General features: G+C 37.7%; 1 protein-coding gene across 1 annotated transcript; it reads right to left on the bottom strand.

Annotated features, from left to right (window-relative positions):
- Positions 1-1571: 1571 nt before the first annotated feature.
- LOC132278654 (sialyltransferase-like protein 1) lies at positions 1572-9314 on the bottom strand. Its single transcript, XM_059780498.1, has 11 exons — positions 9129-9314; positions 8809-8885; positions 6084-6170; positions 5916-5993; positions 5748-5839; positions 5411-5612; positions 4977-5067; positions 4142-4200; positions 2814-2962; positions 2594-2675; positions 1572-2469 (listed from the first exon to the last, which is right to left on the bottom strand). Exons 1-11 carry the CDS (start codon positions 9241-9243, stop codon positions 2077-2079), a joined length of 1425 nt encoding a protein of 474 aa, XP_059636481.1. The 5' UTR covers positions 9244-9314; the 3' UTR covers positions 1572-2076.
- Positions 9315-14582: the final 5268 nt, after the last annotated feature.

The following is a 14582-nucleotide window of genomic DNA, read 5'->3' as shown; positions in this document are numbered from 1 at the left end:
CCCCCCCCCCCCCCCCCCAAAAAAAAAAAAAGAAAGAACTACCCTTCTCTCTCTCCACCCGCCACTGCCACCCACTCTCTCTCTCTCCACCCACCACCACCAACTCCATTGCCATGAGGCCTGTTAATATATATAGATAGATATAGGTACTTAGCAATTTCATACATATATACATATGCCTGGGAAATGGACTTTTTAGAAAACTTTTAGAGGGTTTTTCATGTTTGGACCTTGATTCATGTCTAGAAGCAATTTTAATGCAAGAAGAAGATGATACTCTTTGCACAAAGTGATAGAAAACTTACAGAGAGGTTTGAGTAAAACTCACAATTCTCCTCAAAAGCGAATGTTCTCACTTATAAAAACTTGATCTCCACTCCTTAGGTCACCTTCTTCCTTGTAGGTGGACTTGCCTTTAGGAATCACCAATATGCCTCCAATGAATGACCTCGGATGCATAGCTTGTGGGAGCTCCTAGAAGATGAGTACACTCAAACCCTAATTGTAGAGAGAGAAAGTATTTGGTTTCACACTCTAATGGTGCCCAAAAGGCTTACTAATAACACATGGCATGCATGTATTTATAGACACATGGAGTGGAAATAACAATTCTCAATCTCTACAAATAAAAGTGATAACTCCAATCTCATGTGCCTCCAATATCAAGTTGGGCTATTGGTGAGAATCCTTTGGGCTTACGATTTTCTTGGCTCCAATGAATTAATAATTGACCCGTCTAACTACAATAATTTTTAGTTGGGTGAGCGTACATACCAGGATTTTTGCCGAATCCAAGAAAGACCAAATAATATTCCAGATATTGTTTTGGCAGAGTTGATAACCACCCTTCGAAAGGTTCTTTTTTGCGTTTTTCAAAGACTTTAAATTGTGAAAATGGTGGAAGAAGGAATTAACTAAAGAAAGAAAACAATAAAGGAATTAAAATACTGAATTTAAAGGAACCTGAAGAAAGATAAATTTTCATTAATCCAGGAATTGAAATACATGTGTTGGAAGAAAACTAGGCTACATGTTGAAAATCAAATGCTACACTATAAATTAAAAGTGCAAGATTACACTAAGAAATGTAAAGTCATGACATGAAAGAAATGTAAAGTCATGACATGAAATGAAAAAGATAAATAAAGTAACGATGTTGATGTATTGTCCGGAGAGGAGAGGTTCAAATTCCTTCACTTCTATTATTTATAGCGGTTTAAATGAGCAGTTTCTTTTACATAGCCAATAAATGGGCCATATTACCATTTTCTCCAACTTCCCACTTCTAAAGTTTATAACCTCACAACCTCCTGCCTAGGACCTCCAATTTGAAAGGGCCCCAAATTTAAGATTATAGTGTAAATATAATAGTATATTTGTGACATTCAGCCCATAATTTTCATAATTAAAAGACAATACATACTTATATATATATATATAAGAATGATGAGCGCCTGCAGTGGCTTGTAATTGCAAGGAACCCAGTTGCAATCACCTGGCAATATTCATACAAGAGTAAGCCATATCCTAATACTACTAGTTAGTCTAGGAAGTATCTTGAAAAGAGTAGATTTGCATTCAGCTACCACACCTGAAAATGGTGATAGAGGTCGAGGTAGATACACGTCAATATAAATTGACCAACATACAATCATGTTTAAACATGTACTAGGATACATTTCAAAAGAATTAATTTTGGCCAAGTATAGTATATGCTAAATTAGAGTTCACCCTAAATACTCACCATTGTTGATTGCAGTAACATATATTCTAATTCCAACAAAAAATTCAAACACAACTACAATGGCTTTCTCCAAATTTCCATTGCCTTCATCTTCTAACCACCCACATAGAAATCTTACACAGAATTCCCTGCCGCTTTTACTGTTTGGGTTGAATGCAAACAGGCCACTGCCACTAGTGCAATACATACCTGGCCCACGTCACATCCCTGTGTATGCTTCAAAGGTAAAAGGAGTGGCAGCACTAACAGAAGTTAACATCTATCCATCCTGATTGTGTGATCTCAACCAATTGACATGTTCCTAAACCGAAAAGCGCCAACATGCATTTTGCTTATACCATGGATTTTGAGGAATGTCTCACGCATACCAGATCATCCAATTTATTGCCATCCATTTTGTACAGATTGACACCTTCCATCTGAATAGAGTGATCCTGTGCTTCCCCTCTAAGACTCTCAAAGGGAGTGATTTCCCACTTGCTGTAATTTGAAGACTTCCTGACATCACTCATGTCTGGAGATCCAGAGATTGGACCACTGCCATTGGGACCCACATTGCCCCACACGTTACAGCTACCGAACTGTCCCAACCCACCAACTTGACCAGTTTGACTCCTCTTCAAGCGCAATGCTGCTGCATGAGCTCTGCTTATCATTTCTCGACTTGGCACATCCGACCAATCTTGCTTCCTCTTAGCTCTCATCGGAGAATGAATCCTGATAACCTAAAAGGTACAACACTTAGATTAGACATAAGGCCATGTATTTGGCAAATATAATTCATGATATTACGTTGTGAACACAAACTTCTAAAAACCAAATATATGTCAATATGTGTATAATACATACACCAAGGCATTCAAGGAGTTGGTAATATGCCCTTCCTTGAAGTGGGTTGTGCCCCTTCCTCGGTGTGGAGAAGTATCGGGTCCTAGAGAAAGTCACGACAACAGTTAGCGCATGTGGGCCGCACAGAGAGAGATAGAGAGAGAGAGAGAAAGAGAGTATCAAAGTCCTGAACATAGATAAGGTGCCTATGGATAAAAATTCTATTCAGAATTGAACTGACCATTCAGTATAGCCAGGATCTACAGTGAAACCGTATATGTCAACAATGTCACACATAGAAAGTGCCAGTTCTATGGATTTCATTCCAGTTCCTTTAGCACCTCGGCGTAGCACAATACCTTGGAAGAGGTAAACCGGATTCGGGATACTCTGCAATATAGATACAAGATGTTAGTGATGCCTTCAAAAAGTTTGATTCGATGCTTCGTGCAACAAATTCAACCACCAAAAGGCACCATTTGGCATTTAGAAGTAGACAATGCTGGAATCATATTCAAAAGCCCCCAATTACTGTTGTTTTTTGCGGCACAAGAGTACTATGTTAATAACTAATCTGCACTTTCAAAAAATGATGGAAAATGGCATCCTTTTCAGCTTCTTTTTCCTTTTTATTTAATTACTTCATTTGTTTTTGGGTTCCATTTTCTGAGATGCAGGATTACAAGAAGCTTCATTCAGCTCACACCTCAAAAGTATGTATATTTTTCAACAAGAGAGAACTCTTCTTTTAGATTTAGTGATTTTATTCTCTACATGAACGAAGTACCCAGAAAAGCATGCAAACCTGAAGAATGGGTCATGCAGGTATCATCAGTATCATAATCCTTGCCCTTATCCCATATAGATAGGTCGGCTACATGAATTCTCTCTTCCATTCTTTTCTACTATATACCATGTCTTCTCTTAAATCGTATCATTTTTAATTACTTCTTCCCATGTAAGTTTTGGTCAACCTCTCTGTCGCTTACCTTCTAGACAAACCATTCTTCCTCTTCTAACTGGTGCATCATCGGGCTACGATGAATATGACCATACCATTACCACCTAAGTCTACTTTCTCTAATTTTATCATTTATAGGCACTACAATTGGTGTTTCCCCCACACGTTCATTATTAATCTTATCTTTTGATTCTTTTTGAGTTACTCCTATCATCCAACGTAACATTCTCGTTTCCGCTACATGGACGCACTCGTATCTTTTTCAACGTCCTATAGGGCATTACAGGTATCAAATATATTAATATATTGGAAGAATAATGTTGCACCCAAGTACAACCATATGTAAAATAAATACAGAATATAGAAAATGCCCTAGGTCTTGCATTTTTTTTTTTAATATATATTTATTTTTGTTGGAAAATAACTCACGCACCCACTGTGCTATGCTCCTATGGCAAATACCTAATGACCGTAACAATCTGGTTCTGGTCTCCATGTTTCAGATAGGCCATCATTATGGCTTAATTTATCTTGGAAACCTTCACTTGATTATCTAGTGAAAACAAATAAGTGCATTGCCTCCGAGATGCAATCTCTTACAGTTTTACCTTTATCATTGCATTAAAATCTCTGTGGGTTACACTTTTGATAATAAGCACCTCATCAGCTGCACGAGAAAACATATAGTAAGTATTGATACATATGAATCTGTCTCATGACAATAAAATAAATTAAAAAAATATAAATAAAAAACTTTTATCTTAATTAGAGGACATGAGAAATGAAAGAAAATTTCTTTTAGAGGGAGGTGAAAAATAGAGCTAGAACATAATATAGCAAATACTAAGTAACTGCGCCCCCCGCCATCTCCTCCCACAGCCAACTGTGATCCCTCAGAATAACACAAAGGGCTTGGACTCATTGAAGGCACTAACAGCACCTTTATACATAATAATCTGCTCCCACACAATAGAATGGGTATAATAAAAGTGAAGGTATTTTGGTCATTCTGCATTCCTGTTAATGGAGATTTTAGATTTTGTCCTGATTTACAACATTTTGATAGTTCAGCGGGTTTTTTGGCCTATCATCAACTGAGTAAACTCGGGCCATAGTCTCCTTACTAAGATCTAGTCTTGCAAAAGGTCTCCTTACTAAGATGTAGTCTTGCAAAAGGCTCTAGTAAAAATTCTTCTAAATAAAAATGGAGAGCCACAATGAAGAAACTGATTAGGACACTGCCAAAGGAGTATAATGCTCACATTTGATTGCTATGGATAATTAGCCATAAAGCATCTCATATCCTCCCATGATAGTATTGAACTCATACATAGATGCACCTAAGCTCTTTATCAGTGAAATGTAATAAAGATAAAATGGCAAAAATAATTTTTAGAAAAAGAGGGGGGGGGGGGGGGGGGGGGGGGGGGGGGTGTTACTTACACGATCCATTGAGAATGGTAACCATTTTACGTGCAGCACCCCTTACTACAAGGCGGAAATCTCTCTTCAGCCCAACATACTTGGCATATTTCTAAAAGGCACTCCAAACAGCAAAATAAATTAGTGGTTTACAATCATCTCCTAAATAAAGCAAGCACACAATGTCAATACTCATAATCACTCTGATGAAGTAAGAAAAATGAAGAGAAAATTAGTATGACCATTACTTGCTAGATGTAAGATCATCATTATAATTGATAGAAAAATTACTGTGTTACTGGACAATGGACACCAATTACAATAATTTTTTTTGCTTGGCAGGCAGATTAACTGGGTTAATTCATCCCCAAAATAACAATAAAAGTTCTAGCAAAGATGCAAAAAATAAAAAAAATAAAGAACGACAATCAAGAAGTAAGGTACCGCTACTTTACCTCAGTAACGGGCGCCTCATTATCTCGTATAACTGCATCATGACCATCGATCTCTTTTCCAAACTCTGTCTTTAGAAGGTCACCTGAATTCCCAACAACAGCACATGTCTTAAACTGACGAGGGTGGAAGGGTGGCTTTGCTGGTAAAATTAAATTAAGGTGCTCCTCGCAAAGAGACCGATTGTAGCATTTGTCTGCACCCCTACAACCATGAAAGGAATAAATAATGAAGTGAGGAAAACTTGGTATTTAGTACTCTCCTCACTAAATTTGAACTCAAACTAAGTAAGAAATGCCATGACCAGGTTAAGAAATGCAGGATGTCCGAAGATCATACAATTGTGCTATCCTTTTGGCTGCATAGTCTAACCATCCATCTGGCCGAGCATCTAGATATTCTCTCGTCAATACTGTAGTCATGTTACGATACTGCATTTCAAGAAATCTTAGTTTAAATTATGTCCTTGAATAGCAACTAGTGAAAGGCACGACCATTATAACCAACCTGTTCCCACAATAGAATTGCCTCGCAAACATCATACTTGTACTCTAAAGGTTCATAGATCTTAAACTGCTCATTGTACTACAAGTGAAGACAAAACAATCAAATATCAGATTAAAATGCATCCAGAAGAGAGGGGGGAGAGAGAGAGAATAAAACGAAGAGGCAGACCCAGGTGCTGTTAGTGGCTCCAGGGAACTTAAGAATCAATTTGCAGTGATCGATAATATGTGCAGTGAGTCCAAGCCCTCTGCTTGCCTACATACATTTTCAAGGTTCAAGGTTAGTAAGGACTAAAGAAGACCAAACCCATACCTACATATAATATATATACACACACACACATATATGTGGTAGGAATTATGTCTCAAATTCTAGTTTAATTAGGAGTGTATTTAAGAGGTGTGTTTTATTAGGTAATTTCTTGGTAGACATTCCTTGTCCAACAAGGAATTAGGTTTTGACTCTATAAATAGATACCTAGGTTGAGGGTTGAGAGTTATGAGTGGAGAGACATGTAAAACCCGTAAGGGCAGCCTCGTGAGGGAGTTGTGAGTGAGTTGATGGGTGGAGGATTAGGCTTAATTTGAAGATCCAAAAAACACAATGCATCTCAACAGGTATTGCACGGGTTTCAGTGGCAGGTGGAGTCAATCAATCAACTTGTTTGATCACGATAGTTAGAAAATCATGATGGTTACATTACATGGCATGGAGCTCCAGTAGTCAAGATGGAGCCTTTGAGGTTTGACTCATCGAGTAGCGTACAATGGGGGCAATCAGAGTTTTGCAAGAGGATCATGACATCCAGACATGCATTCTGAAGAGCAAAGAGGAACTAAGTCCTTGGTGAAAAACCTTAAATCAGATTGGGTTGTAGGAACAGTGGTAATCCGGTTTATGTGCAAGATTGAAGCTGCAACAAATTGTCTCGATCAACGCTGTGGGAAGCACTGATTGGCATGATAGAATTTGAGCCAAGCTGGAAATTGTTAGTAATTATGTTTCAAGTGCCAATTTAATTAGTTTTCAATTCTAAAGGTGTGTTTTATTAGGTCATTTCTTGATAAAGAAGTCTTGTGCTTCAAAGAATTGTAATCCTTATCCAATAAGGAATTGAGTATTGTCTCTATAAATGCCCAATGTTATTAAAGGCTCAAGGCGCTTGAGATCCATTGGAGCCTAGGTGCGAGGCGCACGACGAGGCTCACACCCAAGTGAAGTGAGGCGCACAATTGAAATTTTAAACTATCATAAAAACATCCATATCTCATAAGTCGTATCAATATTCTAAAAATTAATATCAAATATAAAAAATTAAATCCATCAACCATATAAGCATTCAAGAACCATAAAACATAGCACAAATTTGTTTTCTTGAAAGGCAAAACAAAATTTGTTTTTTTGAAAGGCAAAACAGAGAGCAAAAAGAAATAAATCTATTAACCACAAAAAAAAAAATCAGAGTCAAAAAAAAAAAAGACGTAAAGACAAAAGAAGTATATGAAGATAGAGAAGTAGATAAGAAGAGAGAGAAAGTGTTAAAGAAGAAAAAACAGAGCCCAAAAAGAATAAATAAAATAAAATAAAATAAAATAAAATAAAAGGACAGAGAGAGAAGAGAACTAGATGAAGAGAGAAGTAAACAACTATGAAAAGAGATGAGAAAGGAGAGAAGAAGAAAAAGGAACTGACATGCCTTCATCGTTTGTCTCTGCAACTAGGGCTTCATCGTTGGTCTCACGGTCTCACTCTTTCTATGTTCGGTTGACACTTTAAATCTTTGGCTTTCTTATTTGTTTATTCTTTTGAACAAAAGTTCCTTCTCTCATACGCTTAGGCTTTCTTATTTGGTTATTAAGTTGCCAAAAGTACCCTCTTTGGCTTAAGAAACAAAATAATCAATTTTTAAAAAAAGTGAGGCGCGCCTAACAAATAGGACAAGGCGCAACCAAGGCGTGCACCTAGTAAAAATCAGTAAGCCTGGGATGACAACAGGCGTTAGACCTGCACCTCGAGCCTAGGCGCGCCTTTAACAACACTGTAAATACCTAGGTTGAGGATTGAGAGTTATTAGTGGAGAGACATGTAGCCCATAAGGGCAGGTTCATGAGGAAATTGTGCGTGAGTTGATGATGGGTGGAGAGAGTTAGGTTTGGTAGAGTGAACACTAAAGGCAAGAGGGTGTCTCGCGACGAGAGAGTGTCTTGCAGTATATGGTGTAAGACTCAAGTATCTCTGCCCTGGGAGCCAGATTACATAGAGAAAACTCTAGATGAGAGTGAGTGTGCATGTTGTTCCGGTGTTGGTAATTCTCTACAAATTGTAATATCACCTCATCATTATAATAGAATCTCCTCATCTGTGGATGTAGCCCAGAGTTTGAGTGAATCACTTATATCATGTATTTTGTTATATGATAATGTATGTTCTTTGTTCGCGTCTACTGCCACCCAACAAATATATGTTATATCAAAATTCATTAAAAGTGCACTCCCATATATGACTAGAAGTCACTATGCAAAATCCTGAAACATGCATTAATCTGCAGTGTACATTTTAGTATGCTAGAATCAATGATCTAATTATAATTGTTAACAAACTGTTGATTCTAAAAAGTCAACTAAGTCCAAAAGTAAATGACCTCATATTGTAGCTTCTAAACTAAACTACGCTTAAATGTAACCCGTGCTTTGATTTAAGATCAGATGGGAGCAAGTCATGGTTAACATTTCTAAACAACCAAACAAAGTAAAACAAAAATAAGCTACCGCAACTCCATTGCATAACATTTCTACTACAGAAATCAATACAATTTTTTTTTATAAAAAAATTTATGATCCATATCTATGTATGTAATGTATTGAGAGATTAGGGAGAGGGCGGAAAAGCTAACCAGGCATTGCTGAACGGTTGATTGAAAATAAGATAAGATCCGAACTTCCCCCCTGTTGTTATCGAGTTTCTGGTTACCTGCAATTATACACACACATGAAGATATATATATATATATATATATATATATATATATATATTCTGGTTACCTGCAATTATACACACACACGAAGATATATACGTAGTATATATACATAATTCAAAAATAGGTCGCGTATTGAGTGAGAGTGGAAGCACAAATTAAAAGAGTAAATGAGAAATAGGGTTTTGGAAATGGGTGGGGGAGAAGTAGAAGAAACAGGCGACAACTAAGTAACTAACCGGTGAAGAGAGAGGACTGGATAGCGAAAACGATGAGAGAGAAAATGGCGGCAGCGCAGAGTAGGTGAAGCAGTGCTGGTCTCTTGGTTGATGATGCCTTCAGAGCTCTCCTCATCTTCCTCTGGTCTGATCCGCTGGGCGGATCCAGGATTTCTCAAGGGGGTGGGCTAAAAAACAGAAATAGAAGTTATAGAAATAAAAAAAATTTATTTGTTTTGCTGAATTAAAATGTAGATTACGGTGATTACCTCAAAATGCAATGCCATTTTTGTTACTTTGTATTGTAAAAAAAAAAAAAATTATATAAAAAAGATCATTAAAAATTTCACCAAATAGGATTTAGTTTGCAAAACAAGAAATACAGACCTTGATTAGTTGATTTAGAAAAAAAAAAAAAATTAAAACAAAACCCATACATACAGGTTAGCAGTTGGAGAGAGAGAGAGGGGGGCAAGCTTGAGAGTTGAGAGAAAGCGGGCCAGCGCCTGAATCTTGCGAACGGCGAACCCGAACTGGAACAGCGGTCGATGGAAACTGAAAGATATTGATTTTGATTTTTTGAACAATCTGAAATGATATGCCGATATGGGTTTTGAAATTCTAATTCTTATAGATTTTTTGGGGTGGGTTATTTGGCTTGAGCCTTTATTTAAGTATGTTTTTTTTTTTTGGCTGGGCTGAAAAGAAAAAAATATAAATATAAAAAATAAATAAATAAATAAAATTTTGTAGGCTCAAGCCTACCTAGGCCCTTCCTTCAATATAAGTTTTCAATCTAATAATGAATGATTATCATCATCTTTTTCTTTTTCTTTTTCTTTTCTCTTTTTTCATAAAACTTGTTCTATATTATGAATTAAGATTCATGTTCGAAAATCCCTCAAAAAGTTTTAAAATTTTAATTCTTCCAACAACTAAGAGATATTATGCACTTGGCATTTTCCAAACAGGCCTTTTTTTTTTTAATTATTTTAAAATAACTACTGAGGGAGGACTTGTTATCATGAGATTCATTAATCATAAGTTAATTGAGCTACCTCTTTGCAATCATGTTCCGCTGATTGACATATTTGAACATAACATTAATTAAACTCGTGAATCTAGCTGAAGATTTTAACAAAAGACCAATAACGATGGAGGATTCGAAAACCTGTTCGAAATGAAGGAGCCGAAGATGCTTATATAATCAATGCATTGCATTTACCTGGGAAATAGTGGAATAATTTGAGACAAACTTAGACTAAAATGCGTGATAAGTGGATAATAGTTGGGAATTTTAATATCCTTACAAAAAATGAGGGAGGTAAAAGCAAATTTGGAGTTTAGAGAGTCGAGACAATTGTTGGACGGATGTGATTTTCAAGATTTGGAATATGGGGCTTCATTTATATGGAATAACATCTTATTCCATTTTAATTTTTGTGTTTATATAGCATCTATGCCTATATTTCTTGGAAGAGAATTTTATCATGTGTCACAGGACTTCTTGCATGGACTGGGATCCTCTGCTGTAAACGGGTCTGTATGTTGATTTTTCCTTTTTAATTTTCACGCTATTTTGGAAAGAAAACTCGGTTCTTCCGTATAAATCTCTTGTTTGAGAAACCAAATTTTAGGTTATTCTAATCTAAATTTAATTTCCTCCCATATATCAATTTACAATGTATAATATTCATACTGAAAATAAAGTAAATATAGATAATTGATAATCCATAAAGTAAATTAATATGTGGAATGTGAATAATTTATATTTAAGTACAACAACTTTATATTATATATATGACCAACGATCATTCACAAATCATGACGACTCTATTTAGATTCTCATTTATTTATTTATTTTTATTTCAATTATATATATATATATATATATATATATATATATATATATATTAGTTGTCATACGTTTATCATCGTTATGTTTTATGCAATTGCAGTGACAAAACTCATGCAATTAAGTGTAATGAGAATTAGAGAAATTAGGTAATTAACAATTAGCACTTATACTTGCGCAGATTTGTCCTAATATCATAGAACTAGAGATTAAACAAAACTAAAATTAAAATTAACCTTCAGTTTGATTGCTGGTAAAACGTGGGGAGAGAAAACAAAATCAAAATCTGAATCAATTGGAATTTCATTATTTAATACCTTTCAGAATTAACATATCTTAATTCACACTTCTAGCTTGAATTAAGTGAAGTTATTCAAATACTGGTTAACCAATCGACATCAGAATGAAATTTTTAATTCCTTTTCCCCTCCATTTTCTCGACAAACAAACGTAGTAAAAGTATCCAGTTATAGATTAGTCTAAATTATTAAAGAACACAACACATAACTTAAAAAAAAACTCGTACCTTCACCAAAAATGAAGTTCCATAAATTTCTAATTGGCTCGATTATTTCCGTCAAATTCAAATACTGGAAAAGGCAAATAATTTGAAATAAAAATTCAACATATAAATTTTGTATGCTAATTTTTCCTTTTTAATTTTCACGCTATTTCGGAAAAGAAAACTCGGTTCTTCCATATAAACCTCTTTTTTGTTGTCGAGAAGGCAGAGGAGAAGGATTGGAAACCAAAATTTGGGTTCTTCTTAGATCCATTTACTTACACTCCCTATAATACACTTAGGCAGATTGAACACCTTTAATAAAAGGTAGTTGATGAAGTGGGGTTCTGTAGCTGAAAAGAATTCAATGTTTGATTATGGCTAACAATATAGTCAAGGCAAGTTATTTAAATTTTTAGCTAGCATTTAAAAATTGTAATTGTATCGTATCATTTAAGAACACAATTGAATTTTTTGATTGTGTTATTAATTATGACCTGAAAGAGCTTTGAATTGAAACAAAGTTTTGGTATCCTAATAGTTTTAGGATTTGAATGTCATAATTTGAACTTTAAAGGTAAGATAGTTCTTATCATTTGTGCTTTTTTTTTCTTTTTCTTTTTTTTTTTCTTCAATTTTCAAATGGATAGTTGTTACAGGGTTAAATTACACCACAAATTTTTGCCTCTGTAATGGCACTCGGGGCCACCAAGTCTCAGCCAACACCACAACACAATACACATAGTATAGAAATGTAAAAAAGGCACACATAGTTTACAGGGACAAGCCCCAACCTTTGCTCATATTAAACATATTACAAAGGAACATGAGTTCGTACAAGGAACAACCAAGGCTCACACCCTCCTCTCTGTTCCCTCTACAAAGCCCACTTTAGCATTATATAGGCCACTCTCAAAACCGCCCATAACTGCCCACTAAGATGATGGATGACACACCCATCCACCTAGGGTCGTGCTGGCACCCTCTAGATGTGCCAGCACTATAATGCAGTTGACAAGCCCAACTGCTAGACTTGTTGGCATGTTCTACTCATGCCACACAACCACAAGAAGTTACATTCTGCATAGTGGAAGAAACCACCCTTAACCACCTGTGTGTTGGTCCTCTCAGAATTGTGCCACATGCTTCGGAGGTTATTCAGCACTCCCCCACTTCCCATGATGAGTGGGAAGTGCTAGTAACTTCCCCCAACCGATCGAGCCCACTAAGCCACCACCTCTTGTAATCGCAAGCCATGACTTTGTATTGTCTATGCTTTAGCCACATCTGAGTCAACCTTGTGAACCTAGCCCAAGCCAAGTCCACCAATCTGCACCCACATATATATGTCTCTGAGTGCACGGCGTGCCAAGCCATGCACGCCCGTGCGCACGCTCGGGTGCACGCCAATGTGCACGCCGGCGCACACACTAGTGCCTTTCTACGCGCGCCATGTTTGAACCCTCATGCGCCCGTGGCTGTACACCCGCCTGGATGCCCATGCGCACGCCGAGCTAGACGCTCGCGCACACTAGGTTGGACGCCTGCCCGCACGCCCACCTGCACGCCCGCACGCGCGCCGTTGCACATCAACGCGCGTGTCGGTGCCCACTTGTTTGCCCTTCAATATCTTGGATGCTCCCCACTTGTGCAACCATCTTAGAGTGGTGCAACACGTGCCCATGCACGTTGGCTAAGCCCTCTAAGCAAGCCATGCCATAGCCCAACCGATGTGCTCAACAGACCCCTCCCTAGTATAGTCTTAAGGAAATCTAGCACTCTGACAGGAGTAGATATCACCCATGCTTGAGGAGTCATAATGGCCTTTCAGGCCTTTCCCAACATCCAAATTAAGTGCCATCTGCGCCAACCAACTTCTATGGACTCAAGGTACCTCCCATAGAGATTCCGAATCAAAACTCCAAGTTTCACTTTTCACCATATTTACGAAAGTGCCACTGGGCACCCCCAATGCACGCTGAGCATCCTTTGAAGCATCTTGTGTGCACGCTGAGCATCTTGTGTACGCTGATAACCCACTGAGCATCCTCATGGCTGTCTAACCAAAGCCAAAGTATTCCCAAGACATGGCATGGCCTTGAAATGCCCATGTCTTCCCTTGGACAAGCGTTAAGGGGCTAACAAACCACCCCCACCAGAAGAAGTCGACGCCCTCGTCGACTTGTCCAAGTACTCCCTTACCTATTTATCAAACTGCCATAATGTCACATCCCTTTCCCAACTCGCCTCTGCTTCACTGCATCCTTTCCATTGCACCAAGTAATCAGTTCTGCGATTTTTCTTACTCTGACCCTGGGTCCGGTGAGACAAAATCTTCTCCACCTCCTTATTAAACTGCAACCGAATAACAGGTGGGGCTCTCTTAGCCTGCTGTCTTGATGTATCTGCAGTGTCCTCATGAAAAGGCTTGAGGAAACTCACATGAAAAGTAAGATGGACCTTCAGTCTCTCAGGTAACTGTAATCTATAAGCAACATTCCCCACTTTCTTCACAACTACAAATGGACCATCATACTTCTGAATCAGCCCTCTGTGAACAGTCTTGCTGCTTATCTTCTTCCAAATCTGTGGAGTCAACTTTAACAGAACCTTGTCTCCCACTTGAAACTCTAATGGCCTTCTCCCTTTATCTGCATACTTTTTCATCCTTCTCGCAGCCTTAGCAAGGCTATCCTGTGCCTCCTCCACCATCTCTTGCATGGAACGGGCATATCGGTATGCTGCAGGGCATCTTCCACCAGTCCTTTGCACTGCCACCTCCTGTGGTGTGCGAGGTTGTTGCCCTATCTCCAACTCAAAGGGACTCATTCCTATTGCTGAAGACCTGTGCAAATTATAAGAGAATTGTGCAGTGTCTAGCAACTCCAGCCAATTTTTCTGACTTGCAGTGACATAGTGCCTCAGATATTCTTCCAATAACTGGTTCATCCTTTCAGTCTGTCCGTCAGTCTGAGGATGGTTTGCTGTGGAGAACTTCAGTTCAGAACCCATCAAGCCAAATAGCACTGTCCAGAACCTTCCCGTAAATCTGGTGTCACGATCACTAACAATATCTTCGGGCAAGCCAAAATATTTCACCACAAACTTATGAAATAAA

Source organism: Cornus florida, unplaced genomic scaffold, assembly GCF_030987335.1.
Source record: "Cornus florida cultivar Cherokee Brave unplaced genomic scaffold, ASM3098733v1 CherokeeBrave_3.0.0_Hap2_Chr10, whole genome shotgun sequence".
NCBI classification, from domain to species: domain Eukaryota; kingdom Viridiplantae; phylum Streptophyta; class Magnoliopsida; order Cornales; family Cornaceae; genus Cornus; species Cornus florida.
The sequence above is the reverse complement of the archived record's forward strand: the minus strand, read 5'-3'. Positions and strand labels throughout refer to the sequence as shown.